Consider the following 27,326-nt stretch of genomic DNA (forward strand, 5'->3'; position numbering starts at 1 on the left):
CTGGCCGGCCGGATGCTGGGCAGCACATCAACAGTTTGCAGGGAGGATATGCGATACATTATCAGGTAATCACCTCCCTGCCTCGACCACCCCACCCCCACCCCCACCCCCCCCCCCACCCCCCTCCCAGACCAGCCCAGACTGTGAACAATGCCACCCGGGGCTTACCGTAGGCATCTCTTTCACACGGGGCCCACTGGCAATTAGTTTTCCGAGAGGAACTTGCTCCCACCTACTCACCCTGACACACACACAAACACACACACACACACACACACACACACACACACACACACACACACACTGGCTCACACACAAACACACCTGCAGCTGCAAGTTGACACAATCCTTGTCAAAGTGTTTTTGCAGCTGCCTGCGATCCCACTGCCAGCCTGTGACAGAGGTCAGGTAAAGAAGTGAAGGGGGTCAGAAAGCATGACTGACATGGCAGGCAAACATGCCCCGCGTTTATGGGGTTTATGGTCATTTTCACTCAAAGACGCTCAACAAAGAAGCACGCATACTTTCAGTTTTAAAAAGGTGTCACCCAGATTTTTTTATTTATTTTTTTTTATTTTCATTTTTTTCTTAACGATGTGCTCATACCGGCGTCTTCTGCGCCTTCCCGACGAGCCAAATGACTTGAGTTACATTCCAAGTGGGAAGCCCTGCCTCGGGAGCAGCCTGCTCGTCCATTGCACCCCATATAAAGGCGTATCAAAAGTCAAATGTTTGCGGACGACGAATCGCCGAGCAGATCCTTTCACAGAACGCCCGGGTGCCCGCGCACGCCTCCTCCAAAAAAGTATTGGATGTCCACAGGAATCCAGTCGCCCCCCTACTTGAAAGTACATATTTGACAGGGCACAGCGAGGCAGAGCTTGCACTCCAGCTTCGCGTTCAGTAAGGGACAGACGCCCCTCTCGCCTCTCGCCTCTCCCCGGGTTTGATTTTGGACTTTTTTTTACTGTTTGTCGGTGCAGCCCGGACAGCAATAAACAGCCATGGATGCCATCAAGAAGAAGATGCAGATGCTCAAGCTCGACAAGGAGAATGCCTTGGACAGAGCTGAGCAGGCTGAGTCAGACAAGAAAGCAGCAGAGGACAGAAGCAAACAGGTCGGCAGACTAGTATTATTGTTGTTATTATTATTTTTATTTAAACAAAAATATCATGAAAAGAAATCTGGGATGTCTCAGTCATCCGCAAAGACTAAAGAGTGGCGACCACCACCTTTAGGAGGGCAGACGGACCTTCAGCCTAATTACGGGTTATTACTGTCACCAATAGAATCGGTTAAAGGATTAAATTATGAATTAATTAACCCTTTGCTGTTTTTATTGGAAGCTACAGCTCGTCAGTTATCGTTACCTCCGCTGCCATTCGCTGGTGTTCAACAGCTAAATCTGAATATATGTTATGTTGCGATTTTTAGCCCAAAACAAATTGAATGCATTCCCATTCTGATATTCTGATCAACTTAACGGTGTCTTTTGCATGCGTGTTTAGTTAGAGGATGATATAAGAGAGATGGAAAAGAAATTGCGCATTACTGAGGACGAGCGAGATAAAGTGTTTGAGGAGTTCCAGACCGCCGAGGAGAAGCTGCTGGCCGCGGAGGAGACCGCCACCAAGGTGCGCGCACTGTCCTGCACGGACTCTGCTAACTTCTCTCTCCTCTCTCTTCCCCCTGTCCTGTCCTGTCCTGTCCTGTCCTGTCCACTGTGCCGCGCGTCTCCGTGTGTCTTCGTGCGTCTGTCTCTGTCGCTCTCGCGCCTGCGTGCGCGCACACGCTCCTCCTCCTCCTCCTCCTCCTCCTCCTGCCTGCCTGATCACCCGTGACAAACTCTTGCGCGTCACCGAAACCGGCCTCAGCTTGAGGACGATCTGGTAGCTCTGCAGAAGAAGTTGAAGGGAACTGAGGATGAGTTGGACAAGTACTCCGAGGCTCTTAAAGATGCCCAGGAGAAACTTGAGCTGGCTGAGAAGAAAGCCGCCGATGTAAGTAAGCGAGGGCACCGCTCCTGCATCACCGCACCTCCTCACCTTCATCTCCCCATCACTGTCTGCCCACTCTCCATCTATTCTGTCAAAGCACGCATTATCGGCGGCAGCGTCTCTGGTGCTGCAGATGTTCATGTTACTGATGATCTTTTGTATATTAAGTCATTAATCACACGCACCTACATGTTTGCCCAAAGAAACACAACCTGGTAATTAAACATAAACTTCTGTCAGTTCTCTTCATTTGGTAGAGTAGCCTGTCTCTTAAACAGTGAGAGCAACTCTATCTTTTCATGTCTAAGGAAGTCTTCCTCACAGTGGAAAAAATACTCTTATACTCAGTGTGCCAATGAGAGCGGAGAAAATGCTCCCGGATAAATATAGCCCACTACTTTATATGGTCAAGATAGAGCCCACATCTGCGGGCTGGGCTCTTTGCTTACAGAGGAGGGGAAAACAATGTTTCCATCAACGTGTCCCTGCCGCGTCCTGGTTTCAAAGAAATAGCTGCAGACAATTAACATTCCCAAATGGCCATTTCAAGTTGTTTTTTTTTTTAATTGTATTATTATTACAGTGCCACTTTAATTTATTTACTTTTTTTTTCTAAGCTCAACAAGAAACGTAGTTTTAAAAAAAAAAAAAAAGTTAAATGGCCAAACTGCGCGTGTTGCATCTGAGTGCGGTGGCTGACGGTTCTAGAAAGAAGAAAAAAAAAAACCGTTGCAAAAATACTTTAACTGGGCTGGACACCAGAACGCTTGTTTTTCTCACTTTCATGATGCTGTTGTGTCAGATTTTATTCCTCTATTGATCTTCTTTTCCTTTCGGTTATTTCCTTCAGGGGTCACTGGTATTGTTTAAAACGTTTAAAAATAACATTATTTTCAGCCCGATAAAAAAAAAAAAAAAAAAAAAAACGTTACTGCACTCGTATAATGCAATCGTATGCATTGTTCGTAATTGGCCAGAAGATGGCGGTGTTGCTCCCTCAGATTAGTATCGATGGGATCGTTTTGTCAATAAAATGGTTAAAATGTGTAGCATCGAGTTATTCGCCATTTCATTGATGGCAACGTGGAATAATTTGAAAATTCCCATAAACTTCGGCTCAAATATTTCTCTACCCGGTAGAAAATGATTTTACTTAAAATCTACTCTAAGAAAAAAAAAAAAAAAAATCAGCGGCACTTCCTGGATAGAGCAGTGGCACCGCACGGTGCGTCTTCAGAAACCTTACGCACCAGTTTGCATCGCAATCTAGACGCCACTCTGCAGCTTCACGTTCTATCGGAAATAACATTCCGGGATCGTTCTCCCTTTTTTTTCGGAAACAATTAATAGTTTTAGAATAAACAATGACCGGGGCTACGTCGCTGGACGCCGTCAAACGAAAGATTAAATTCTTGCAAGAGCAGGCGGACTGCGCAGAGGAGAAATCGGAGAGATTACAGAGGGAGTTGTTGGCGGAGAAGAGCGTCAGGGGGAAAGTAAGCATTTTTTTTTTTTTTTTTTTTTTTTAATAGCCACATAGCATCATGTCTTATTACTGTAACACATCTTCCTCATGTAGCCTCTCCTTTTTCTGTGTGCCGGGCCCTCCACTGGAGAGATGGAGCCCCGGGTTGAGATTGCAGCTCTTTGTGCTGCTTGGCGACGGAGCTTTGCGCGGGCACACGCTCTGACAACGCCACCATACTATCACGGTGTATAGGAACATCTCGCTATTCTTAGCTTTACTGCTGGAGGTGAACACATTACATTAAGCCGACGGTGCCCGGGTCAAAGCGAGCGCGAGCCAACGCAGGTGCACATGGGAGTGTGTGTGTGTGTGTGTGGGAGTGCGTCCGCGGAGTTTAACGCAACAGTGTGTTTCAAATCGCTCTCGTGGAAGTCATTCCGTTCGTTATAGAAGCATGCAGTACAACCAGGAAGTCATAGCTTTAAAAAAAAAAAGTGACAGCGTTTTGAATGTGTCACTGTGAGCTGGTGTTCATTCGCTTGCCCTTATAAGGACAACAGGTTTTTGCCAGCCGGTGTGAAATCGTGAAGGAGTCGTGATTCTGTATAAAGGTGAATCGACAGTTTGCGACGTTCAAGATTAATCCGTATGATTAAATAAGTTATGTTGTCGACAAGAGAAAGATGTATTGCGGTCGTTACAGATAATTAGCCATTTCCTATGCGCACCTTGACCCTTGCAGTGCGCATGAGCTGCAGGTGTAACGGGGTTGGCCAGACCTCAGTGGCCCACCTTTACTCTCATTTCCAGAACAATGCTCACCTTTCCCTGCGCAGTGCAAACGTGTCAAAAGAATAAACAGCAGCATGAGTTTCAGGAGAAAAGAAACATTCACACTTTAAGACCCTTTGACATGAAGCAGCATGAAAACAGATGAAGTGAGCCTGAAATCCCTGCGGCAGGTGCGATCCATGCAGGGAGTCTACTCTGCGATTAGCAGTGCAGCGTGTGTGCAGCCGGTTAACCTGTAATAGTCTCAGGGCCATTGGGTTGATCCTTGTTAATGTTCTCTCCAGGGTGTCGAGGTGAGGCGCTCTACCTTCTGTCAGCTGGGGAAATTGTTATTGTGAATGATCACAACGGGGCCACCTGAGAGGCTTATTCCCAACAGGTGGACAGAGAAGGAAAACTCTCATGGTATCCAATGTTACAATCAGCAACCTGGCATGAAACCAGGGGTGTGCACAGACATTTTAGAGGCAGGGGCTTAAGCAAGAAGGTGGGCACCTCTTCACTGGGCTGGAGAGCAGATATCGGGTCAGTCTGGTCCGCAATATTTAATAAGATAAAAGCAGTTGGTCAATAGCAAAGCAGTTTATTTTGTTTAAAGAAGACCGCAAAAGTACATTTTCCTCATGATTAAAATCAACAGTTGCATCTACCCTACTGTAAATCCTTTGGGCTGACATGTATGTGTGTGTGATCTCCAGGGGTTTGTGTTGAAGATGTTGCCCTCCACAGTCTCCTGACCCTCTCTCGGTGTCTCTCCTCAGGCTGAGGGAGATGTCGCTTCCCTTAACAGGCGTATCCAGCTGGTTGAGGAGGAGTTGGATCGCGCTCAGGAGCGTCTGGCCACGGCTCTGACCAAGCTGGAGGAGGCAGAGAAGGCCGCTGACGAGAGCGAGAGGTGCGTCCAGACGAGTGGCGTTGACGAAGTCAAGCGCTCTCATGGATGTTTGGGTTTTTTTTTTTTCCCCCACCCCAACAACACTGTCCGCGTACTTCTGTCGAGATTTATGAGCTGACGCCGCAGCGTGGACAGCATACCCAAGCCTGTTTTTCAGGTTTACGGATGTGAGAAACCTCTGACTGTTTGTTCCCCCCCCCCCCCCCTCTTCTCCATCCCTCAGAGGCATGAAGGTCATTGAGAACAGGGCTATGAAGGATGAGGAGAAGATGGAGCTGCAGGAGATCCAGCTTAAAGAGGCCAAACACATCGCTGAGGAGGCTGACCGCAAATACGAGGAGGCGAGTTTGTCCTTGCCAAAACAGAATACTCTGTGCGGCGCTCAACTTGCTTTGGCGCTGGCTCTTATTTCACATGAGTGGAAAGACCGTTCATCAAAACTCTTATGGTCGTTGAAGTGGTTTTGAAAAGCAGATACAAACATTTTCCATTTTTGTACATTTTTGAACAACATTGACTCTTTTTTTAGTGTATAAGTGGAAAATAATAACTGCATTTTTCAAGAAATTCCCCTTTTAATCACTCACATACGTTTTACATTCTACACACACACACACTCACACACACATACATCTATAATTTTATTTAGGCATACTTTGGTCAACTAGCTTTAACCATTTTTCTTTATTTTTACTAAAATATCCTAATTGTGTAAGTTTTGCCAACTTACATATTACACACATCCTGCACAACCACATTACACATAGTGATATTGTAGTTGTCTAGACGTAGCACCCTGGACCCTGGCCAAACCTTTCCACCACTCGCCTGGGAGGATTTGATCCTCTTGCTCCGGAATTGCCTTCACTTTGAGCGATTCTAAAGTTGCTAATTTTAAAATGAAATTTCCCTCCTGAATCTGTCGACTGGGCAAGTCACTTTCAGGCACCACTGGTGTGTTGAGCAACACTTGCCGTTATTTTTGTTTCCTCCTCTTCAGTTCCGTCGCAGGGTTCAAACTGTTGCCTAACGTGGCTCCCAACACCCTGCACTCATTGGATGGTCGCTTTCTCAACACAGTTCCACCGACCAATGAGAATTTAAGAGTTGTCGGAACCTCTGTTCTGGGTCCGGGGGAACAGATGTGCTGCATGGGGAAAATATATATAGCAGTTCTGGCAGAGCTGTAACACTTTGTTGTGCTGCACCTAAAGGTGGCCCGTAAGCTGGTCATCATTGAGGGCGACCTGGAGCGCACAGAGGAGCGCGCTGAGCTCTCAGAAGGGTAAGACGTCCCACTGCCTGAGCGCGCCCAATCCACTTCCGTGCACACTCTGACGTTAGCAGCCAGAGCTTTTGGCGCTTCCACACACACGGTTGTTGGCCTTGTTTCCTGTTGAGCAGTGTGCTTGACTTTATGTGCTGACTGTATTTGCATGCTCTCTGTGGTCTGAATGGTTTTCTGCTTGCGTGCGTGCGCCACACCCACTAACAGAGAGGTTCGAAGAGCGGAGGATGAACACAGGCTTTTGGAGCAAAGCTTCAAATCTCTGTGCTCCAAAGAGATCCAGGTACTACCAACAGCAACTGACACAAACACTGTCTATGTTTGGCGAGTAGCTCACCCTTCCTTGGCTGCCGAGCCTTCACTCACTCTGCTCGTTCTCCCGCACCTCTGTACTCTCTTGTCTTCTCTCACACTGCCTTTTTTCACGCTTCTAACATGGCAGAGATGGCGCAGAAAATGAGGCTTTGAGAAAAAGCACGATTATCTCCAAATGCAACGAATCATTTGCCAAATTATTCTCACCTGCTGCTGTCAGTTTGTGCACACACTCCTGCTCTGTTAAGGCACTTTGAAGGTACTTTGGGTTCCCTCTGTGTGGTTTTAAACCCTGTAGTTCTCACCTGTTTTGTTTCCTCTCTCCCTCTTCCTTACCTCTCTTCCGCCCTTTCTGTGTCCCCTCCTCGTTCCCTCCTTTCTTTCCCTCCATCCCCTTTCTCCTTCCTCTCCTTCTCCCTTCACAAAATCAACCCCCGGGTCTTAACAACTCAGCAAATGCTCTGAGCTTGAGGAAGAGTTGAAAACTGTGACCAACAACCTGAAGTCACTGGAGGCCCAGGCTGAGAAGGTAAGTGAGACCCCCTCAGCTGCCCATCAGACTGAAGACCAGAGGAGCCACATTTCTCCACTGCAGTTGTAGCTAATGAAAACGGCATTGAATTAACACTGAAAGTTGGCGTGGCTCACATGTATCAATGTGTTTTCTGTACCACAGTACTCACAGAAGGAGGACAAGTACGAGGAGGAGATCAAGGTCCTCACCGACAAACTGAAAGAGGTGAAATTTTACCGTCCCTTTATCCAGCGTCCAGGGTCATTGTTTGTTTTTGGGCTGCGTCACATGAACTCCATCCTCAATCTGTCCCCGCACCACAGGCTGAGACTCGCGCTGAGTTTGCTGAGAGATCAGTAGCCAAGCTTGAGAAGACCATCGACGACCTGGAAGGTATGACTTCTTTGTGACCTTTATTTTGAAAGAGCGAAAGAGTCGGTAACTCCAGCAAGTACGGAAGTCCTCAGCGGTCGAGTGTTCATACACCACCACCCCCCTCAGTTTTCCCCAAGATAACAAGATAAGGAGAAAGGAGCTTAGCTTGTTATCTCGATAAAACGGAGGAAAGCACTGTAGGAAGACATGACCGCTTAGGGCTTCCGTCAGTAAGAGCACAGACGGATTAATGAAAGTAGTTCTCTCGCCCTCATTCTTTGCTTTGCGCCTAAACTTCACCTCAAGAATTTCATCTCTTCTCAACTCAGTTCTTTCTTACTTTCATAAATACTGTTGATTTGTTTTTGAAGTTTGAGAAGAAAGGCCAAAATCACCTCTGGTGTTAAAACATAGTGTGGGCTGAAGGACTGAGAGCCGCATTCTGCAAAGAGAGAAACCACCTCCTGTTTCACATTTTTCTGCTGCACCCTCTGTCGTTCTCTGCCTTCATTTTGATTTCCTCTTTCTTTCTTTTCCTGTCTTTGGTTCGTCCGCCGGTCACGGCGTCTTGACACATCACTCTCCACCTCCCTCGTCATGTGCTTCTTTCCCCAACCTTTGCCCTCTCCCTTGCACTTCCTCCCACCTCTCCTTCTTTCCCGCGCACTCGACCCACCACTAGACGAGTTGTATGCCCAGAAACTGAAGTACAAGGCCATCAGCGAGGAGCTGGACCACGCCCTCAACGACATGACCTCCATGTAATTTTTTCGACTCGCTGTGTCTGCTTGTGACTCCCCCTCCTCCCACTCCAGCATCTGTTACCTTCCCCTTACCCCCGCCCTCTATATTTTTCCTTTGCTAACGATAAACGACACACGTGCTGCATCTCCTACCGCGTTCTAAACAACGTACGGCAGCCGTGTGCAGTCCAGTCTTAAAATTGAGACTCTGCAAACAGACGTTGTGGTATTTTCTGCGTCTATCTGTCTGAAGTCAGCTTGCCGTCACCCTGCCTCCCTCTTTTAAGGGTTTTACCTTCCACTTCCTCATTGTTGTGGTTGTTGTTTTCCTTTATGACGCCTTTTGTTTCGGTACCAGTTGTGTTTTATAGACTGTAAAAAGGGGACTGGAGTAATGCATGAACACACCTCAGCATGAGCTGACTTTTTCTCAGCTGACCAAACTAAATTGTACCGGTGGATTTGTTTAAAGTACTAATGGCGAGTTGTTGTATCCATCTTGTCGTGTAAGAGTGTTGAAAACATATTCACACAACTTTAAAGTTGCATGTTTTCTCAAACACCATTGATTGTATGACAGAAGCGTTTGAGGTGGTTCAATTGACTCGAGCTACCTGAAGGTTGTGAGAGTCCCCTCAATCTTTCCTTACTAACACGGCCTACTTCCGTGTTGAAGACAGGCCCGTCTGTGTGTTTGTAGCTCCCTGTTTTCCTTAAAGGTTAACTGCTGCACTTTAACCCCGCCGTGAGTGAAGGCCCACAGTGGCGCTAACTTTCTTTTCTTTTGGTTGGGTTTGGTTTGGTTTGTTTTTGGAGACTAACGAGAGTATGCAAATTGCATTTTCAAAATGCAACTTGCAGTCCTTATTTTAGCAGGCAGAAGAGAAGGTCTTGTGGTTACTCTATTTGTTATTCCGGTGCACGTCGAAAATGTCCATCAGGGCCCCGATCAGCCTGCCCGGCTCACTATACTTCTTCTCTCCCACGCAGATAAATTTTTTACACCTCATCAAAGACGTCTCCTGCCGACTGAGCGGCCTCTGTCTGCTCTCTTCAGCCTTCTCTTCATTTCCCCCTACCCCATCTGTCTTTGCTTTCCTTCTCACCTGACGTTTCCATCCTCATGTGCAAGTTCACTGCTTCCCATCTCTTGTACAGAATCCCAGAGTCTTTCTGCCACATGTAAAAAACACGAAAAAATAAAATACCCTTCCTTCTCTGTAGGCTGTATCTCTTTTCTCTGTCCCCTCTCTTTCTTTTCAATTTCTTTTTATTTTCAAGGGGCTCTAATAACAGCCAGGAAGCCTTTATTTTCTTTATTATGGATGCTTTTAATTTATTCTTTCTCTATTAATATACACCACTAAAGAAGCTTGTAGTTGCTTTTCCTGAGTGAGTTTTCTAGTTTTAGATGGCCTGTTTATTTATTTTGTGTTGTTTGGGATGTTGGGGTATATCACAGTGGTGCTAAACAAACACCTAGGCCTTAGGGCATCCATAGGTGCTCGACTGAACGACTGAAATCTGAGCCGATATGTCATCTCCCTCAGCATTAAATACAGATGCGTGCAAGCACTTTGCAATCACAGAGCGCTGTGACAGGGGGAGTTGACTGGATAGATACGAGAACTGGCGGGAACATGTGTTAGAGTGGATTAACTGGAAGATCATTGGAAAGTAAAGTCATGGAACGTAATAGAGGAACACAGAACAGTATGCAAGATGTGCTAAGTGGATGGATGACAGGGCTGTTAGTGATTCAACACATGGGCTTTGTATGATACACAGTATCCTGTCATAAAGTTGAATAAAAATAGCATTGCAGCCTCCTTTCTAGTGTTTTCATTAATTTCATCAGTCCCCAAAAAATATACACAGAAATCAGAAGAAGAGTTCTTTTTTAGGTTTTAACAAACAGGAGCATGTGCGTCCTAAACAAATTAGAACCAGTATTTTCCTCTGTCAAGACATTCTTTACAATCACAAATGAAGGGTTTCATCATATGTTTGTTGCTCTGTGCTGAAACATAAAACTAGACATTTGTTAGGCTACGTTGCAAAAAATAATAATACATTTGTAATAATGCCTTGATATTTTAAAATAAAATGCGTAAGACCTCTTGCTCTAAAGCATGGTTATTCCATCTGCTGCACTTTAAACAGCAGTTAACTGTCAGACAATGTCCAGAAGGATATTATCACTCAGGGATGATAAACAGCATCACTTTATAGTCCCATATTGTGCTTTTTACTTGGTCATTTCACGTGTCAGGCGGTTCTGAATGCTGAATTCTAGGAGTTGAAAACACACCTCCTTACTAGGATATATTGTCAGTGCATTTTAGAACTATTTCTGCTGATGCACTTTTATGCAGGTAAGTCTTGACAGGAAGTGCTCTGGGTCTATCCTTATTTTCCTCTGATTTGCTGTCCTTTCTCTTTTTTTCAACTTGCTCTCTGACTGCAAAGATCGCCTCTACCAACAACTTGAGAATAAACGGCTTCTCACTAACGAACTACGCGTGGCCTTGAATGGGAACAAATTTTATTAAATGGTTAAATTCATTATTTGTTGAATTTTTGCTTGAAGTGTGTCTATGATGAGTTGATTGTGATCTCTTACGTTTGCTGTGTCTCAGCACGATGCCTCCGTTGCCTGAAATTGAAGTTTTTAAAATGCATTATTAATGCAGTGTATTGACAATCAACAATTATTAATTGCCTTTCAAAGTAATATGATTGTACAGTCAGTTTTTATTAACTGCTGGGCTCTTGCTGCAGACTACAAACCATTTACACAGTTGCTTGTGTGTATTAAATCAGTGTACCGCTTGTGTTGCTGTCATTGAAGGTTTTTGCTGTTGAGCACCCAAACTATATATTAAAAATCTTAATTATGTGGTTACAATGCTGGTTAATAATCCAAGATAACTAGCCTACGAAATCCTGCTTGCTTGTGTAAGATTAAACCCTCTTCATTTGATGTTCTAACAGAAAAACTATCACATGCTAAAGAAGAGAACCTCGATATGCACCAGATGCTGGACCAGACCCTAATGGAACTGAATAATTTGTGAAAGCATGGTCCGACCAGACATACACTGTGGTTTTGGCTTTTCCTTTACATGCACCTTGCTTACCATGAACCCCTCGTCCTGTACCCTGCTCACGGCGGAGATCAAACAGCCCGATTCTTCTCCTAATGCACCGAACCTACCCTCAGCAGAGCTCGTCCAAGGAGAAAAGCTGAGGGGAAGTAATGCTTAATCATTCCCCCCGATGGAGCCTAAACATGGAAACAATATTGTTTTTGCAAGCCTGTTTTTATCCTGAAATGTTGTCAGCATTTTTGCTTAAATCCCCCCCCCCCTTATTCCACATTTTGGTTATACGTCATCAGGAGAAATGAAGTACCAAGCATTCAAAGGTTATTTTCTACATCTGCATCAATTTTGACACGGTGCATTGTACTTCACCTTGATTATGAACTCACCAAAGAACAAAGTGGGAAAATTTTGTGCTTAAACCCCAACATACTGAGTACTTCTCAGTTTGAAAGATATATTTGTTTTAAAAGACATGGGATATTACGCTCACAAATGTATGCGCTGGCATATTCTGTCAGCAAGTATAATGGTGCTACTGTATCATTGAGCAGTGACTGAAAATGTCTTGCAGTGTATTCTTAGACTTTTTAAAACGGTTCAAAATTGGTTCATCGTGTCTATAACATGATTTGATTCTCCTGGTTGTGCATTTTGTTTGAAGCATTGTATTAATGTAGATGTTTATCATATACAAAATGTACAAAATATGAAGATAAATAAAGCACGTTTTAAAAGTGTGTTTGGGGCCCATCCATTGCTGCTGGTTGTGTGTTTGAGCTGAAATAAATTGATTTTCTGAATGAGTAGGCTGTTTACCAGACCAAATAAAATATAATAAAAAGTATAAAAGAAGGATAGACAATACAAAGCAAAATGTAGTATTTTCACACACCAAAAACTGACACGGGAATTGAATTGTCTCAGATAATCACCATCGTAGCAGGAGCCTTCCGTCTTTTTCGATGTGACTCTGGGGGCGATTCATCTGGCCTGAATCGATGTTTTCGACGGTGATCTGATCGACAGAAAGAAAGCGGAGCTCACAAGCAAGTGTTACATGGAAAACAAACGCGGCGCACGGTGATATGTCTCGATTATTTTCCACTTACGGGTTTTGTGCCAGAAGTTCTCGACTAGCATTTCGCAAGTCGTCGTTGTTGTCCAAACATGGAGCCGTAGCACGAGTCAACCCGCCGACTGCTTTTATGCAGCAACAAAGACGGTGCATCGGCAGATCGAACGCAGTACTCGTCAGACTGTGGTCGAGGTCCAGGATTTGGATCTGTGGCGTAGGTCTGGGGGTCGCCGTAGCCGTGGGACTGAAATGTCGCTCTGACGCCGCCAGCGATCTTTGTGACGACAATGTTAGAAGTGATCGGCGGAGCGAGCGATACAGCGACGCAATAAAGGTTAGCAGGGACCTTGTGGAGCGGATACAGGTAAGAGCGGCGGACCGAGGGTCGAGAAGTTGCTTTTAGGTTGGAGTCCGGGGTCAGAGGTCAAAGGGTGATCAGAGTGGACTGCACGAGCTGTCACAATCAGTGACGCAATGAGTCTATCAACCCGATGAGACCAGGCGAGGGCAAAGCTACGGCTCGGGGGCCATATGCGGGACGTTAAAGCTTTTTAATCCGGCCCGCCGAACTTGAAGGAATCTTAAGTGTTTTAAGAGAAAGTTTTAAATATCATGGGGCTTCAAAGACACATATCTTATTGTAACTTTGCTTTTGTTCATTTGCTGTTGACATTAAAGCGCACGTTTTCCACATATCCCATAATATTCACCAAAACACCCCATCCATCTGATCCTGCTCTGGCCCCCCTGTAAAGAAAATTGCAACCCATTGTGGCCCACCAGTCAAAAAAGTTTGCCCACCCTGAATTAGGCTTTTATTTAAAACAACAACAACAACAACAACCAGGGCCCACATGATACTGGTAAACCAGCATGTCAGATTGTTTTGTCTGTTCAGACAACCTAACGGAGAACTGCGGCGTGTGCCCTGACATTGACCCTCAGCTCCATGAGGTCATTTCCCTGACCCTCCTTGACCCGCCTCCTCAAAGGCCTTTGATCTCGCACTTCAACCCCAGATGACGTCATGGCAGCGCACTATTACTGATAGCAATCGTGTGTATCATGCAGCCTGTCAGCCATGACGCGAGGAAGACTTCACTAGTGTGTCGTCCACACGAGGCCCTGAGCCGCCGTCTCATGTTTTCTGCCTGTGCTTGTCACCTCCTGTAAGACTTCCGTGTGTGTTGCCACTCAGGCCGAGGTCGGGGCTCCGGGTGTGGTGGTGGGAGTCTCTGTGGATGGCGCCCAAGTCTGGAGTGAAGGTTTTTACACATCTATTTATTTATCTACCTTGAATCAGCTACAGTGACAGGAATTGAAAATTGCTTGTACAGAGGTGTCGTGGCCAGAAACCAATACGAAACCGCTGCAAGACAACATTAAAAACTGTATCTACTAACAAACTTAAACCCAAACTTCAAATTATTAAATGGCAACAACATTCATATTAAAAAATATGTTCAAAACCTCATCTCCTAGTCCTTTAGAAATATTTGATGTGTTTCTGACTCCAGTTCCAGAGGATTTTGATGATTTTTACATTATATTTTGCTGTTAAGCTAACTAAATCGCAGTAAATTAATTCCATGAATTAGTTTTATGACACCCCCCCCCCCGTTTGTTTTTAATTGATGTTGTCAAGGATTCGGCTATGCTGATTTGGAAAACCGTGTGCCATGCGGCCCAAAGACGGTGATGCGGATAGCCAGCATCAGCAAGCCGCTCACATCTGCAGCTGCTGCGAGACTGTGTGAGGAGGGGAAACTAGATCTCGATGTCCCTGTCCAGAAATATGTCCCCGAATTCCCTCAGAAACAGTTTGAGGGGAAGGATGTAAGTCTTAATGAACACACGACAAATACATTTCTTTTTTTTACTGTGTTAGCCTAATGTAGACATAACTCGCTCTCGTCTGTCAGGTCACAATAACCCCCCGCATGATTCTTTCCCACCTGAGCGGTATACGTCACTATGAGAAAGATGTGGAGAAAGTGAGAGAAGAGCACGAGAAAGCTAAGCGGCTTTTAAAGCCACCGGGCGGAAAGAAAGAGGAAGGCAAGAGCTCCCCCTCCAACAAAGACAAACCTGCAACTGGACAGAGCGCTGACAAAAAGGAAGCTGCAGAGACGAAGAAGAAACAGGAGTTTGATAACGAAGAGTACTACCTGAAGGAGACCTTTGAAGGCGTCCTTCAGTCCTTGAACCTCTTCAAGGACGACCCGCTCATCTTTGAACCCGGTAGAGTAACGACTTCCACCTGCGAGATGAATTTTTGAAATCAAGCGCTGCACGTGTTGTGAGTTAAAGTGCTGCAGGACTCATCTGTGAATTACTCACTCAGGCACAACCTTCCTGTACTCCACCCACGCCTTCACTCTGCTCAGTGCTGTGATGGAGCGAGCCGCCGGACGGCGTTTCCTGGATCTCATGATGAACATGTTCCGCCAGCTGGGAATGCACAGCACTGTGCCCGACGAGAACGAGCCCATCGTTTATCACCGCTGCAGGTATTTGGATGTGATGTTCTCGTCAAAAAGCTGTCGCGGTGGCTGGGCGATCAGTCCAATCAGAGTGCAAGTTCTAAGGAATATGTTTCCTTTCAAATGCCGATTCATAAACATAGCTACATATTTGAATGACTTTACCCTTAGTCAAGTGTTAATTATGTAATTAAGCAAATCTTTGTCCTTTTAGAGCTGAGTGATTTTTTTTTTTATGTTTATTGTTGTATGTCAGTCTGTTTAATTTGTGTAGGTGGGCAATCTAATCTTGTCATGCTTTACGCATTATTGCATGTTTTAGCCCATCGCTGTTCAAAATGATTCTACTTGCATTCTAATTCTAGATTTTCATTGTAATAGTGGCATAACATGGTTTTTAAAGTTACATTAACTATTATCTTGTTTATTGCAATATTTTCTGCAACAGTATATATTCAGAAATCATTTTATGCACCTGTTGTGTGCGTCTTCATTTTTTTGTTTGTTTATTTGTTTTTTCAATTTTCCTCTAGATATTATCATATCAACAAGAAAAAGCGCGTGGTGAACTGTCCCTACGTGGACAACTCCTACAAGTGGGCAGGGGGCGGCTTCCTCTCCAACGTGGGCGACCTCCTCATCTTTGGCGATGCTCTCCTCTACAGCTACCAGATGGGCCAGCTGAAGAACACTGAGGGTTTGCTCCCCGGTTTCCTCAAACCCCAAACCATCACGGAGCTGTGGGCACCCGCTGACAGGACCAAATCTAGCTGGGACAGGGACGAACACTATGCCCAGGCCTGGGTGGTTGTGGAGAAACTGCACAAATATGGCCAGTGTAGGAAGCGCAGGCACTACGTATCGCACACAGGGGGCGCTGTGGGGGCCAGCAGCGTGCTCCTGGTGCTACCCAGCGATGAAATTGAGCAGCACAAAGGACGGAGCCCTGTCCTCCCGCAGGGGGTGGTCGTCACCATCATTACTAACATGCAGGCTGTGGGACTCACCGGCACGGCGCTCAAAATTGCACACGAGTTTGACCGAGTGAGAAGCCTTTAGAGTGCCTTGTACAGAACAATTTAGTGGGGAAAATCTCTTAAGTTTTTTTTACCTTCATAGAAAATTTAGATACATTATATATATATATTATATTTGGATTTTAGAAAAAATGTTTTAATGTTGTCAAATCTGCTCTGTTACAACACATGCAGGAAAGCCTTATTACCACTAGGCGGAGCTCACTCATAGCATTCCTGCCATGAAAAACAGGCTGACTGGATTACGTCATCTTTAAAAGTTCATGCCAGGGGTTGAGGTTTTCTCCCTTAACAGGCTTTGCCATACGTATTTTTGATACATGTGCCGCTGCATTTGAAAAACAGTATCAAAATATAAATCTCGTTCTCAAAGTTCTGGTGTGGTTGCTTCATGCTTCGGATATAGCGCCACGCAACGCTGTTGTGTGTTCATCTGATAGCATCAGTAGCAGCCACGGACAGCAGGGTCTTCAACCGATGATGTTTAGTTAGAAGGTATATAATGTATAAGATTTACAGTTAAATACTGTGATCAATGGAATATAATATACAAGCTATGCCTCTTCTGTCTTATCACATTCACACACTCATTTCTGTGATTTCATTTCCCTTAAACAAATGAACTGGACTAAATGCCCTTTATATGTCCTGCAGTGGACTGCACACAATACACCCTCATCACTAAAACTTTCACGCAACTTTCCTTAATGTGTTTACAGTATAACAATGACTGTTGTAATTCTGATTCAAACAAATCCACAACCCCATTATCTATTGAATTATTTGGTTTAAGTACTTGAATTTGTTGAATTTCCTTTATTATCAGATCACCACCTACCGTCTCCTCTTTGGAGGTGCGGGTTTAACAGCTGGTTTAAATTGTTGCATTCTTTATTTTGGATGCACTGTATTGAAATAGCTTGCTGAAAAGTTCATCATTGACACGCGGTATTTAGTGGCTAACTAAGCTGTCACAAGTCCAATTTCAGGTTTTTCCTCTCTGGCTGATGGTTGATGAATGTTTGAAGTCCCTTGAATGAAAGATTGTCTGCAGTGCAGTTTCACAAGTTTAAATTCTCTCCAAAGCTCGCCGACTTGAAATAGTGTATTTGATGCCGCTATTCTCATTCTAAAACTCTTGGGATCTCCTGTGGCCCTGTTTTCAGATTTAAAGAGCGCGATGAATGACTCGGGATACTCTAATTATATAGACTCCCACACCACAGTGCTAGAACCAAGTGTGTGAGAGTCATTGTGTATTCCTGATTCCCTGGTGTTGACAGTAAAAAAAAAAAAAAAAAAAAAAGGCCTTTTTTTTAACTACAAAGTGACGCCACTTGAAAAAATAAAAGTAAAAGTGGGGTCACTGCGACCAATCCAGAATGTTTCTAAGAGTCAAATTGCAGTCCAATTGTTCATTGAGGTTACATTTGGCATTAGTTCAATGATTGGTAGAGGTGAGGATGGCTTAGCCAGGAAGACAGACAGACAGACAGACAGACAGTGACTCGTCCATCAGGTTTCTTACAAAAAGAAAACGATGGGTGAGTCTTTGTGGTTTAACAGAAACCTCAAACATGATCCGGTATAGATGAGCAAACACAGTTTTATCATTATTTTGCCAATAATTTATTTTAAATATTACAATATTGGTAGCAAGCATAATGTACAGAAGAATAGTTCCAGCTTAATATTTAGAATAAAATTTTACATTTTCTTTTTTTAAACACAATCCCAAGCCGTGCTGTGGGCACCTCTATAACAACGCACAGGGACTGAAATGTGTTTTCTTTTTCTTTTTTGTTGTATTTCTTTCAACGCGAGTAAGACAAAAGTCCAACTGTGCGTAAAAAGGCAAGCGTGCGCGGTGTGATTCAATTGCCACCCACTCACACGCGTTTCACACCTTGTTTGTGTGGGATTTGAGCAGCTTTCCTTGACCTGTGTGGAATTCAGAGATGTCAAGAGACGACGGATTAACAGCCGCGCGCCCGCCTCAGCTTTGCTTAATGCCGTCCTCCTCTAGTCAGTTGGTCTATCACAGTCTTATACAAAAACATCTCCAGGTCCAACAACGCATCCCACCAAGCCCTCAATCAAATGGCGGTAGCGTGGCGGGGGACAACAACACACCAGAAGGGAGGTCATGCTCTGGATTGCACTTTCCAGTACGGCTGCTGAGTGTGCTGCTGGCTCTGCTGTTTGGCTTTCAGCTTCCTGCAAGCGGACAAGAGGTCCAACGTCAAAAGGCCATTGCGTCACATTTGCATCGACACTTTGCACGTTCAACGTAAAGAGAATTTTGCCAATTCTTCAATGTGCGATCCTCACTTGCGTATATAGTAGACGACCACTGCCAGCATCGCTAAGAGGAGGAGACCCACAATGATGAGGGCCGCCATTAAACCTGCCTGTCCCGCGCCGTCGGAGCTGCTGAAGAGCTGGAACTGCTCACACCTGCTGCCTTTGTAACTTTCTTCACATCTGACGGGAGAGAAGGACAGCAGAACGCAGTGTTGACGCTTGCGCATGAGCCACTTTAGTTTTGATGTCGGTGTGTGTTGTATCAATATTTTGGGGTTTAGAGGTCACTTACACACAGGTGAGTGTGTCCATGGCTGTAATCTTGTAGCAGGTCCCTCCATTCATACAATAGGTGGCATCTTGCCCATCACAGAGCTCTCCATGATCTAAACACAAAGTCATATATGTCAAGGAAGGGCTGTCACCACATTATCATCATCTATCTGCTGAGCATTCTCACCAGCCATCATTTGGAAATCGTTGCTTTTTCTTTCTGTTTCCTAAAAGCACAAGAAAAACCCATCACGCCACAAATTAAAGTAATGCCACTTCCAAAGAATGCACGTTACAGACAGTTCAGACACCAGCGATTAGACCCACCTGAGTTCGGTGTCAGCGCAGCTTTCTGAAATTTGACAAGCGCCGTGATCTCGCAGTTAAAACCCACTCGGCGGAATCGATCAAAAACGTGTCCTCACCAGCTCGTGAAATCCAAGCTTCTGGTTCTCAGTGCAGCTTCCTGAGGTGAGTCATAGTGACGCTCCAAAGTATCTTTGTGCTCCTTTTTGTTAAAGAAGACGCCATGGGCGTGTTCTTCCCTCGCTCTAAAAAAATGTTGTGATTGCAGTTTGTCCACATTGTAAATGGCAAGCTAAACGTCAGGGTACTAGCAACTGATTGTAGGTCATTTTTTGGTGTGGCCGCAAATAGTATCAGTTAATGACACGCAGCGTTATCAGCGGGGCAAAATGTCTCGCTGGGTGTCGTCTTTGACACTTTTTTACCTCGCGGGCCGGCGCGGCTGACAGTATTTTCCATTGAGGCGATGTTGCTGCAAGGTGTGTTTGCACGGTGACATCAAGGCTGCGAGCAGTTGAGCAGATTACCTGTTGTCCATGTGAGCCGATTGTATCTGGCTTAGGTGAGACACAGCTGAATGACTGGTATGCAAAGGAAGTATGCATGGAATCGTGGGAACTTTTTCCAGCCTTCAGAAGACAACAGGCTCCTGTAATAATTACTGCACTGTGCTGCGTACCGTTAGATGAGTCATCACCCGACCATTTTTACTGATTTCCTGATTTCCTCTTCTGGTGGTTGTGCAAGTACAACAGGGATTGGCCGAGAGTGCACGGGCCCAAGTAAAGCCGCCTGCTTGAGTCGTAGATACACGATAAATAGCCAGGAAGTCCACAATCTTGGTCAGTTCCTCCTTAAAATATGGATTCATGTCTTCACACTTAATTAGAAATGATTGACACTTGAAGATTTAAATAATGGGCTCCTTTCTTTTGATTGCAGATCAAAATAGAATTTACGTTTTCAATATCCTGACTAAATATTCAGTATGGAATCAATGATGTCTATTTAATTAGCCTCTAGACTTTGAAGCTTTCAGAACTTCCTGCGTGTTGTATTGGAACCCCTATTTGAATGTCGATAAACGGAAACCCGGATACATTTGCCGGGACCGTTTACACGTGTCATGCACCGGATTCAGTCGTCGTTTGGTCCCCAATCAAAGTGCCAGCAAACAGACGCAGCATTGGCGGATGTTTTCTATTCTCTTGTTTAACGTTGGTGGCGGGTCGTTATCGCGAGGAGCTCGAGAGGTGAAATGATGCGTGAGTGTTTTGTTTTTTTCATCTCTCTTCCTGTATGTGGACGCATCCAGTGGAGGCACCGTGGGGAAGCGCGTGCGTCTTCCCCCGCTGTAGTGTGTTGATCTTCACCGACTCAATACAGAGAGACAAAGTGACAGTGTCTCGTGTGTGTGTGTGTGTGTGTGTGTGTGTGTGTGTGTGTGTGTGTGTGTGTGTGTGTGTGTGTGTGTTCTCTCTCTCTCTCTCTCTCTCTCTCTCTCTCTCTCTCTCCCTCTGCTGCCCCGCTCCCCCCAACATCTGCAGCCGCTGGAATCCCTCTTTCAGCACCTGGATAGCTCCCCTCCATGGTCGGCCGCACGGAGTCCCCGGTGTGATTGCGGAGTTGGGGGAGCGGGGGGAGGAGGGGGAAGCCCCGCAACCACCGCGCATCGCCGCCCCCCGCCCCCACCACCACCACCACCTCACCCCTCTCTCCCACCCCACCCCTCTCTCCCACCCCACCCCGCCACGAACATGTCGTCGTCAGCCTGATTCACCAACAGCCTCGTCGACTCCGCCGAAGGATGCTGCTGCTGCTCGCGGTCCGGGCTCGCTGTTTTCGACGTGCACGCGCTGTCCTCCCGGAGCCGAAGCGTCTCCTCTGTGCCAACGCACATTTCAGGGGGTGGTGGGGGGGAGGTCGCAGCCTACACGCAGCAAGATTCGAACTGCCCTCACACTCATCACCGTCATCACCACCAGCACCAGCGCCACTATCGGCAGCGGCAGCGGCAGCGGCAGCGGCGGCATCCGCGACAAGGCAGATATCACGGTCGCCACTGCGAGGGCAAAGGAGTCACGAGCGCACTTCTGCACAATGTAGAGCGCGGCGACGCGAGAGGTGAGTGTGCCTTTGTGCTTCTTCTCCGTTCGGCGCCGATCGCGTGAGATTGAGATTGTGTGGCCTTCGAGCTCCGTCGGGGTGAAGAAATGTGCGATTTAGTGAGCGAGACGCGTATGCGTGTGTGTGTGTGTGTGTGTGTGTGTGTGTGTGTGTGTGTGTGTGTGTGTGTGTGTCCTGTTTGTTCATCTCTTAATTTGCACGGAGTGAACGTGAAGTGTCCATGGTGTCATGTCTTTTATTTATTTCTGTGTGTCCACAAATAGTTTGCTCTGCAGTAAATTCACACGCTCGCGTGCACACGCACAACACACACACCTACACAAACACACACACACACACACACACACACACACACACACACACACACACAAACACACCTTCACACCTTTACGCCTTTGTCCTCACAGCCAGTGATCCTGGTAGAAAATGATGCTGCCGTGTTTGACACATTAACCATTCGCTCACGGTAAAAAGTTATGCAAAGTTTTGCCATGAATTTCATGCAAATGAGCACATTCTTTTTCTTTCTTTTTAATTGCACTACAGTGAGAATCTTGGCCCTCGACCGACCAGTGCTGATTTATCCTAAACGGCTCTGAATGTGTGTTTCGCTGTGTTACTGTGCTGTGGTCTCCAGAGGCCGTGAATGCTGAGTCCTCACCTCTCTGCTGATGCCCCTTTAATTAGCTGCTTTCTTTGCTGCTTCTGTATACGCAAACTGTCACAGATGACCGAAAAAACGACTAAGGTGCAACCTCTCTAAGTTGCTTTAACGCAGGTAATGTCGGAGGGGGAAAAAAAACCAACACCTGCATTTTCTTCCATTTGTTCTCTGTAAAAAAAAAAATCCTCTTTCTGCTGCTTCTCATGGCTCCCCCTGCAAAGCAGCTGGAGTGGACCTAAATGGGGCTGACTTGGGCATCAATGGCCCTCTGTCCAGTGGCTCAAAGAGCTAGCACCCCGCTGTACTTGCTATGCAAGAGGTGTGATGTTCCTCAGCTCCTGATTCACAGAGCAGAGCATATATTGGAGGAGATTTAAAATCCATTTCCGTTCAATGTCCGAACACACACACCTAGAGAAGAGTTGAGCAGCAGAGTGAAATTGAAGTTGGGACAGGACTCCTTCAGAAGAAGACATAAGCACTGATACTTTTGGAATTGATCAGCGTACCTGCATTCTTGCGCTGCAGAAACTGCAGGGAGATATGTAATGATTATTTTAAGATTAAGAGCTTAGTTTTAACCTTGAAAACAGCCGTTAACAAAAACCTTCAAGGGCTATTGATTGTCCTTCTGTTCCTCCCAGGCGTATTTTACCATCCTCCTCAACAGATGGAGATTGCCCATAAAATGCCTCATGACTTAGTCTTTGCTCTGCTAATTCCATTCCCCTTTTCTTATGTATTTTCTATAGGTGCAGCAGGAGCCAGGTCACTGCAGTGGTGAAATCGCAATTTCCTCTTTGGGGTCAGTAGGTGTGGACATCTATTTGCAGCGAGAAGACCTCAACATGAGCAATCCCCTGTGAGTATACAAAAAAAAAACCCCGTTGGCCTTTTTAAAAGCATGTCCGAGAGAGCGTGAAATCTCAAATCTCTATTTGTGAACACGCAATCTTATGTAAAGGGCATCTCAGCGTGGAGAGATATGATTAGCAGGATGGGGTTTGGGGGGGGGGGGGGACCTGCGTATTCTCATGGCCTCTCCTGTGAATGACTTTAAGCAGAGCTCAGCGGGGAAAGTGGAGCTTGGCCCTCGTCCGTTCTCCTCGGGGAGTGAGAGAGCTACCGGCCATCTCCAGTCTCAGCTGGCATCTCTTAGCATTCAGGAGGGATGTTCACTTGTCATCTTCTCTTATTAATAATTACTCTGTGTGTGGTCCTCCAGACAGGCCATGCATTCTGATGACAGCCTGGGCTGAGGCTGGGGGAGGCGGCGTGGTGGTGGGGCGGGGTGGGGTGGAGTGAGAGGAGGTGGAGTGGAGTAGAGTGGAGTGGAGTGAAGGGTGAATGCAAAATGGGTTCAGTCAGCTGCATCTTCTGATTAAAGGCACAGGATGCTGCCGTGGAGCAGCAGATCCGGGTCTCGGGTCTGTTTTTTAAACGCGGCGGATGGTTGATTACAGGTGCGGTTGGAGGAAGAACACTGGTGCAATACATCCATAAACTGATGATATGGAGAACGCGTCGACTGGGGAGGAGCACAAAGTCATGATTTGATGCTGCCGAACGCCCGTGACTCTGTGAAGTGACAGATGGGAAACTCTCACGCACAGAAAGGTCTTTGGAGTTATGCCCCTCCCACTCCCTGAGACACAGTGGTTGTAAATCCTCTCCCTCGCTCCTTCTTTCTTTTTCTCCCAGCTATGGAAACATTATAAGGCAGGCAAAAATATCGGAAAGAATAGTCCAAAAATAATAAATCAAACAAATCTTAATGAGATTATTGCAATGTCTTTGATGCCAGCAATCCTTCAGAGTATTAATATCGATCTGTAGTTCACACTCAAAATATAAATATCAAATCACTGATTGGTCAGTCTTCTTGTCAATTTCTGTGATGTTTTGACCCAGAATTGCGTATGCTGGGTAAAGTCTGTGATTTATTACGTCTGTTTCTCTGTTTTCGATGTCGTTTTCATCTCCTAATAATGTAAATACTCACATGAAAATAACATTTTGTTGCTGGAAAATAGTAAGAAAATCGGATTCTTTCATTTTTTGAGCATTAATGACAGTAAGGCAAGTTCCCATTCTATCTCGTTTTAGAAAATCACCTAAAGGGTATCATGCCACCGACACTGTACTCAAAAGTACAAACTAAGAAACGGAAGTTGAAGTAGCACAAGTGGTGAGACCTGAGAAATGAAGTGACTGCTCGTGTGCTTATAGCCAGATAGATTTGTCTGTGTTTGGGTTTTCAGGACGTCTGTGTTGCTAAGAGCAATGAAAAACATGCTTTGTTTGCATCCGTCTTCAAAGAAGAAATGTGCGTGTGGATGTTGACTGAACTGCGCCTTTAGTGTTTCACCCCCTCCACCTGCTGAATGAGCTGATTTGGACATTCAACAAAATAATCAGAGCCGAGGCATTAGGAGGAGAAAAGAGGACTCCGAAGACCAACAAAACGCATTCACTCTTCATTGATGCAGTGGAATCGTCAACTGCCGTAATTTCCCCTCGGACCTTGAAAGAGCAGGCGCAGCTGAAAAGATCTGATCTCACAAATGTACCATTGTGTGTTTGGAGCTTTAGTCGGGCCTGTAGCTGTTACTTCTGCCGCTGCTGCTGCTGCCGCTGCTGCTGCTGCTGCTGCTGCTGCAAGGAAATCAGGCTTGTGCCCATATACGCGATTTGGCACATTTGTATCGCTCTCCTGATAATATCAGGACAATGCATTGTTGTGCACTGAGGTGTAGCCAAGTGTCCGTGTTGAGATTTTCAGGGTAAGGTCTGTGTGGCGGAAGGGGAAGCAGAAACAGTGCGGCGGCGAGCTCTCGGAATGACAATGATACCGATGCCCTCTGCGAACCAGCAGGTCATGCTGAGGCAGCACTTTAAAATCCACTGAAGTGAGAGGAGCCCAACTTTTAATGTTTGGAGGAAGTCATTTAGAATTTAATGTGACAGCCATCCACATCAGCCTTAATCACCTGTATTAAAGTGGATTTATAGGATTATAATACCACTCCCACTGTTCTGCTCACCGTATGTTAAACACTTATTTATTCATGGAAGATTAACTCAGTAAAACCTTCTTCCACGACCAAACATATACTTATAACTGCATCGTATAAGTGTCTTTTCATTAATCAGAGATGCCTATGCTTTTTTTTAAAAAGGGACAGTTCAACATTTTGACACAGTTGCCTATTACCATAATCCCCGTAGTACATTCCCTTTAATTATCAGTGCCTGTTGTTTTGAGATTCGAGAGACACAAGAGATGAACTGCTTAGCCAACCACATAGAGATGATCAGTACAGGTCTCCCGCCATCAATACTTGAAACTCTTTTCATGAGTAAACAACTGAGCAGAGTGACACAGTACACGCCTCAGACAGTGGCTTGTTTTACTTGTTTTTCTTACTTGGGTTTTGGATCAGATAAATTAGGTTCTGGATCTTGGTTAGTTTTGCCAGGACACTCCAAAGATTTTGAGGTGCACCTTGTCCTACAATGACGGATAGGAAGCGACAGTTACCCCAGCCAGTTCAGGATGGATTACAGGACATCTGTGGAACAATTCATGGCACTTTTTGTAGACGTTGATGGCTTTTTTTGAGATGACCAAGCAGGAACTTCCAAACTAGCGCAACGGTCAGAAAAACGTTGCCTCCCGACGTCCTGAAGATCCTTGTTATTATAACCTCGGCCTCACTTGTCAAACAAGGAAGTTAGCATAACTTCCTTGTGATTGGATTGCGTTTAAAAAAGATGAGCCTCAATTTTAAAAACGAAAGGCTCACTTTTCCCAACTGAGACTCTCATAGAAAAAGCACCAGAAACATGAGCGAAGTATAAGTCAGTTTGTCATTTGAGTTTTTTTCCGCATTTTTTTTTAAGGGTTGAGATGATATGATAATGTTTGTAACCCTTTAGAAAGGAACGTAACAAAAGTGACCGTAGTAGCACAAGTGTTTTTTCTGTCTTAACCTCTGTGCTTTCTCCGGGTGTTGGCTAATATCACATGTCTCCAAAACAAGAAAATTTCCCCTGCCGTTAGCGCGCTGCCAGCTTTCCTTGTCCGCATTGTTGAAGGGCGTTAAGTGTTCAGGATTGCAGCCAGCTACACCACCGGGCTCTGCACACCACGGCTCCCAGCCCGCTCCGCCATGTCCGTATATGTTATTTTGATGCACTGAACAGTTTGTGTCTGTCACAGCTGATTAGCGTGCTCGCTGGTCAGAGGTGCCAAGTCCACAGTTGGATGCACAGGCATGTTTTGTGGCGAGCATGTGAATGTGAAAGGCGTTTGACCCTCCAGCTGAATGGCACACGGAGGCAAGGATGCATGACCAAAGGTTCAAAAATTTAAGAGGGTTGAAGGGCAACTTATTCTATGCAGTAAAGTCAGAGGGTCAGGCTGTGTATTTCATAACCAAACAGTTTTAGTTAGATCTTAGTTTTGTAGAAAAATAACAAAACAACAGTTCTGGAAAACAGATAGAGTCAAAAATAACTTTGGGCCAATAAAGAGGGGGCTTGTTTTTTATTTTTCCTCTCCAGGCCTGCTTACATTAACATTTAACAGGAAGATGGGTCAGCTTTGTCCTCCCACTGCATTTCACCTCCAGCAATTCACCGGCCAAATGCTCTTTGTTCCCCCTATCTTGTAATCAATGACTTCCTTCCCCGTTAAGCACTGGGGTTATTGATGTCTCCTCACTGGCTGCATTGGGACGGCTGCCAAGTTGTGGGGGGCTCCAGTTCAAGGTGACGTCTCCTTTCTCCTTTGGAGAAATAAATAAATAACAGCATTAAAAAAAAAAAAGGGGGGGGGGGGCGGCTGAAACAGCCTTTTAAAATGTCATTTTAGTTGGCAAACGCTTGTGAAATATCTCCGCACGGTGCATCTTTGAGCGCACCAACTGCTCGCAACTGCAAAAGATTTTTATCCCAAAGGGCAGTAAAACAGGGCTTGAGTGATAAATGTAAAGCAACAGCCATCTGGACAGTTGGAAATTATGCAAATATTAATAAAAGGCTCTCTGTCACTGCGCCATTTGCGGGATTTGTAGATGAGACTGACACGAGCTCAGATCTGTTTACATTCATCAAAGCAGGTGAATTCTCGCTAAATGGCGTTTCAACAAGGCGCTCGGGTGCAGGCTCGCGCTGCAGCCTGACCTGAAATGGCTGCACGCGGTGACATCATGCAGATACAAATTTAGCTGCTGTATAATGCGATAAATCGCACAAACAGCCCATGTATGACACTCGCAACACATCCGTCCTCTAATGCTGCAGACTGTGTGTGTGTGTGTGTGTGTGTGTGTGTGTGTGCGTGTGTGTGTGTGTGTGTTACCGCAGGGTTCCTCCGCAGGCCGGAGCCTCGGAGCTGGAGGTAATCTCCCAGCAGGTGGAGGAGGACAACCAGTGTCCTGTCCAGTTGGTCAGCTACGCCTACAGAGACTTGCCTCTGGCCGGCTTGGATGTATCGCTCGCTGGATCCCAGCTCATCTCAAATCCCGATGACGAAGACAACAGGGAGGGGTGCGTTCC

At 45.6% G+C, this 27,326-nt stretch overlaps 4 protein-coding genes and 2 long non-coding RNA genes across 21 annotated transcripts in view; 3 read left to right on the forward strand and 3 right to left on the reverse strand.

The window, feature by feature from the left end:
• The first annotated feature begins 863 nt into the window (after nucleotides 1-863).
• tpm1 (tropomyosin 1 (alpha)) lies at nucleotides 864-12,232 on the forward strand. 13 transcript variants are annotated; one of them, XM_076038173.1, is made up of 10 exons: nucleotides 867-1,118; nucleotides 1,510-1,635; nucleotides 5,020-5,153; nucleotides 5,377-5,494; nucleotides 6,368-6,438; nucleotides 6,649-6,724; nucleotides 7,433-7,495; nucleotides 7,594-7,663; nucleotides 8,328-8,406; nucleotides 9,379-9,606. In XM_076038173.1, exons 1-10 carry the CDS (start codon nucleotides 1,005-1,007, stop codon nucleotides 9,380-9,382), a joined length of 855 nt encoding a protein of 284 aa, XP_075894288.1. In that variant the 5' UTR covers nucleotides 867-1,004; the 3' UTR covers nucleotides 9,383-9,606. The 13 variants fall into 13 exon arrangements, with proteins under 13 accessions (XP_075894290.1, XP_075894288.1, XP_075894289.1 ...); XM_076038168.1 differs by lacking the exon at nucleotides 6,649-6,724 and adding an exon at nucleotides 7,210-7,285 and having other exon boundaries at nucleotides 870-1,118; XM_076038172.1 differs by lacking the exon at nucleotides 1,510-1,635 and adding an exon at nucleotides 1,876-2,001 and having other exon boundaries at nucleotides 870-1,118.
• Nucleotides 5,358-6,372, reverse strand: LOC142896484 (uncharacterized). The gene is made up of 2 exons (XR_012928356.1): nucleotides 6,128-6,372; nucleotides 5,358-6,032 (listed from the first exon to the last, which is right to left on the reverse strand). It is a non-coding gene; the product is annotated as an uncharacterized LOC142896484 (long non-coding RNA).
• Nucleotides 11,630-12,743, reverse strand: LOC142896485 (uncharacterized). Its single transcript, XR_012928357.1, has 2 exons — nucleotides 12,605-12,743; nucleotides 11,630-12,510 (listed from the first exon to the last, which is right to left on the reverse strand). It is a non-coding gene; the product is annotated as an uncharacterized LOC142896485 (long non-coding RNA).
• Nucleotides 12,501-18,208, forward strand: lactb (lactamase, beta). Of its 2 annotated transcripts, none has more exons than XM_076038164.1 (6): nucleotides 12,501-12,934; nucleotides 13,745-13,835; nucleotides 14,216-14,406; nucleotides 14,493-14,811; nucleotides 14,915-15,080; nucleotides 15,587-18,208. In XM_076038164.1, the coding sequence occupies exons 1-6, from the start codon at nucleotides 12,581-12,583 to the stop codon at nucleotides 16,110-16,112; spliced, it is 1,647 nt and encodes a 548-aa protein (XP_075894279.1). In that variant the 5' UTR covers nucleotides 12,501-12,580; the 3' UTR covers nucleotides 16,113-18,208. The 2 variants fall into 2 exon arrangements, with proteins under 2 accessions (XP_075894279.1, XP_075894280.1); XM_076038165.1 differs by having other exon boundaries at nucleotides 13,769-13,835.
• Nucleotides 17,696-19,203, reverse strand: nrg4 (neuregulin 4). 3 transcript variants are annotated; one of them, XM_076038182.1, is made up of 5 exons: nucleotides 19,083-19,203; nucleotides 18,855-18,883; nucleotides 18,687-18,780; nucleotides 18,422-18,574; nucleotides 17,696-18,307 (listed from the first exon to the last, which is right to left on the reverse strand). In XM_076038182.1, exons 2-5 carry the CDS (start codon nucleotides 18,862-18,864, stop codon nucleotides 18,235-18,237), a joined length of 330 nt encoding a protein of 109 aa, XP_075894297.1. In that variant the 5' UTR covers nucleotides 18,865-18,883; nucleotides 19,083-19,203; the 3' UTR covers nucleotides 17,696-18,234. The 3 variants fall into 3 exon arrangements, with proteins under 3 accessions (XP_075894297.1, XP_075894295.1, XP_075894298.1); XM_076038180.1 differs by having other exon boundaries at nucleotides 18,855-18,894; nucleotides 18,995-19,161; XM_076038183.1 differs by having other exon boundaries at nucleotides 18,855-18,894; nucleotides 19,093-19,135.
• Nucleotides 19,204-20,389: 1,186 nt separating this feature from the next.
• Nucleotides 20,390-27,326, forward strand: part of tmem266 (transmembrane protein 266) — a 28,005-nt gene continuing 21,068 nt past the window's right edge. The window contains exons 1-3 of the mRNA XM_076038048.1: nucleotides 20,390-21,097; nucleotides 22,517-22,626; nucleotides 27,135-27,317. Of these exons, the coding sequence (XP_075894163.1) occupies nucleotides 22,613-22,626; nucleotides 27,135-27,317 (197 nt within the window). The 5' untranslated portion in view covers nucleotides 20,390-21,097; nucleotides 22,517-22,612. The remainder of the gene's footprint in view (nucleotides 21,098-22,516; nucleotides 22,627-27,134; nucleotides 27,318-27,326) is intronic.

This window comes from Nelusetta ayraudi, unplaced genomic scaffold, assembly GCF_046127955.1.
Source record: "Nelusetta ayraudi isolate G7.1 ecotype Tasmania unplaced genomic scaffold, CSIRO-AGI_Nayr_v1 ptg000053l, whole genome shotgun sequence".
Classification (NCBI taxonomy): Eukaryota; Metazoa; Chordata; class Actinopteri; order Tetraodontiformes; family Monacanthidae; genus Nelusetta; species Nelusetta ayraudi.

Excerpts from the sequence above, each read along its gene's own strand:
- tpm1 (XM_076038175.1), top strand. The coding sequence starts at position 1,005 with ATGGATGCCATCAAGAAGAAGATGCAGATGCTCAAGCTCGACAAGGAG. Across the intron at positions 1,636-5,019 it reads CGGAGGAGACCGCCACCAAG|GCTGAGGGAGATGTCGCTTC; the intron begins GTGCGCGCACTG and ends GTCTCTCCTCAG. Across the intron at positions 5,495-6,367 it reads CTGACCGCAAATACGAGGAG|GTGGCCCGTAAGCTGGTCAT; the intron begins GCGAGTTTGTCC and ends CTGCACCTAAAG.
- lactb (XM_076038164.1), top strand. The coding sequence starts at position 12,581 with ATGTCTCGATTATTTTCCACTTACGGGTTTTGTGCCAGAAGTTCTCGA. Across the intron at positions 14,407-14,492 it reads AACAGTTTGAGGGGAAGGAT|GTCACAATAACCCCCCGCAT; the intron begins GTAAGTCTTAAT and ends CTCGTCTGTCAG. Across the intron at positions 15,081-15,586 it reads ATCGTTTATCACCGCTGCAG|ATATTATCATATCAACAAGA; the intron begins GTATTTGGATGT and ends ATTTTCCTCTAG.
- nrg4 (XM_076038182.1), bottom strand. Across the intron at positions 18,575-18,686 it reads ATGGACACACTCACCTGTGT|ATGTGAAGAAAGTTACAAAG; the intron begins GTAAGTGACCTC and ends CTCTCCCGTCAG. Across the intron at positions 18,308-18,421 it reads GTCGTCTACTATATACGCAA|GAAGCTGAAAGCCAAACAGC; the intron begins GTGAGGATCGCA and ends GTCCGCTTGCAG.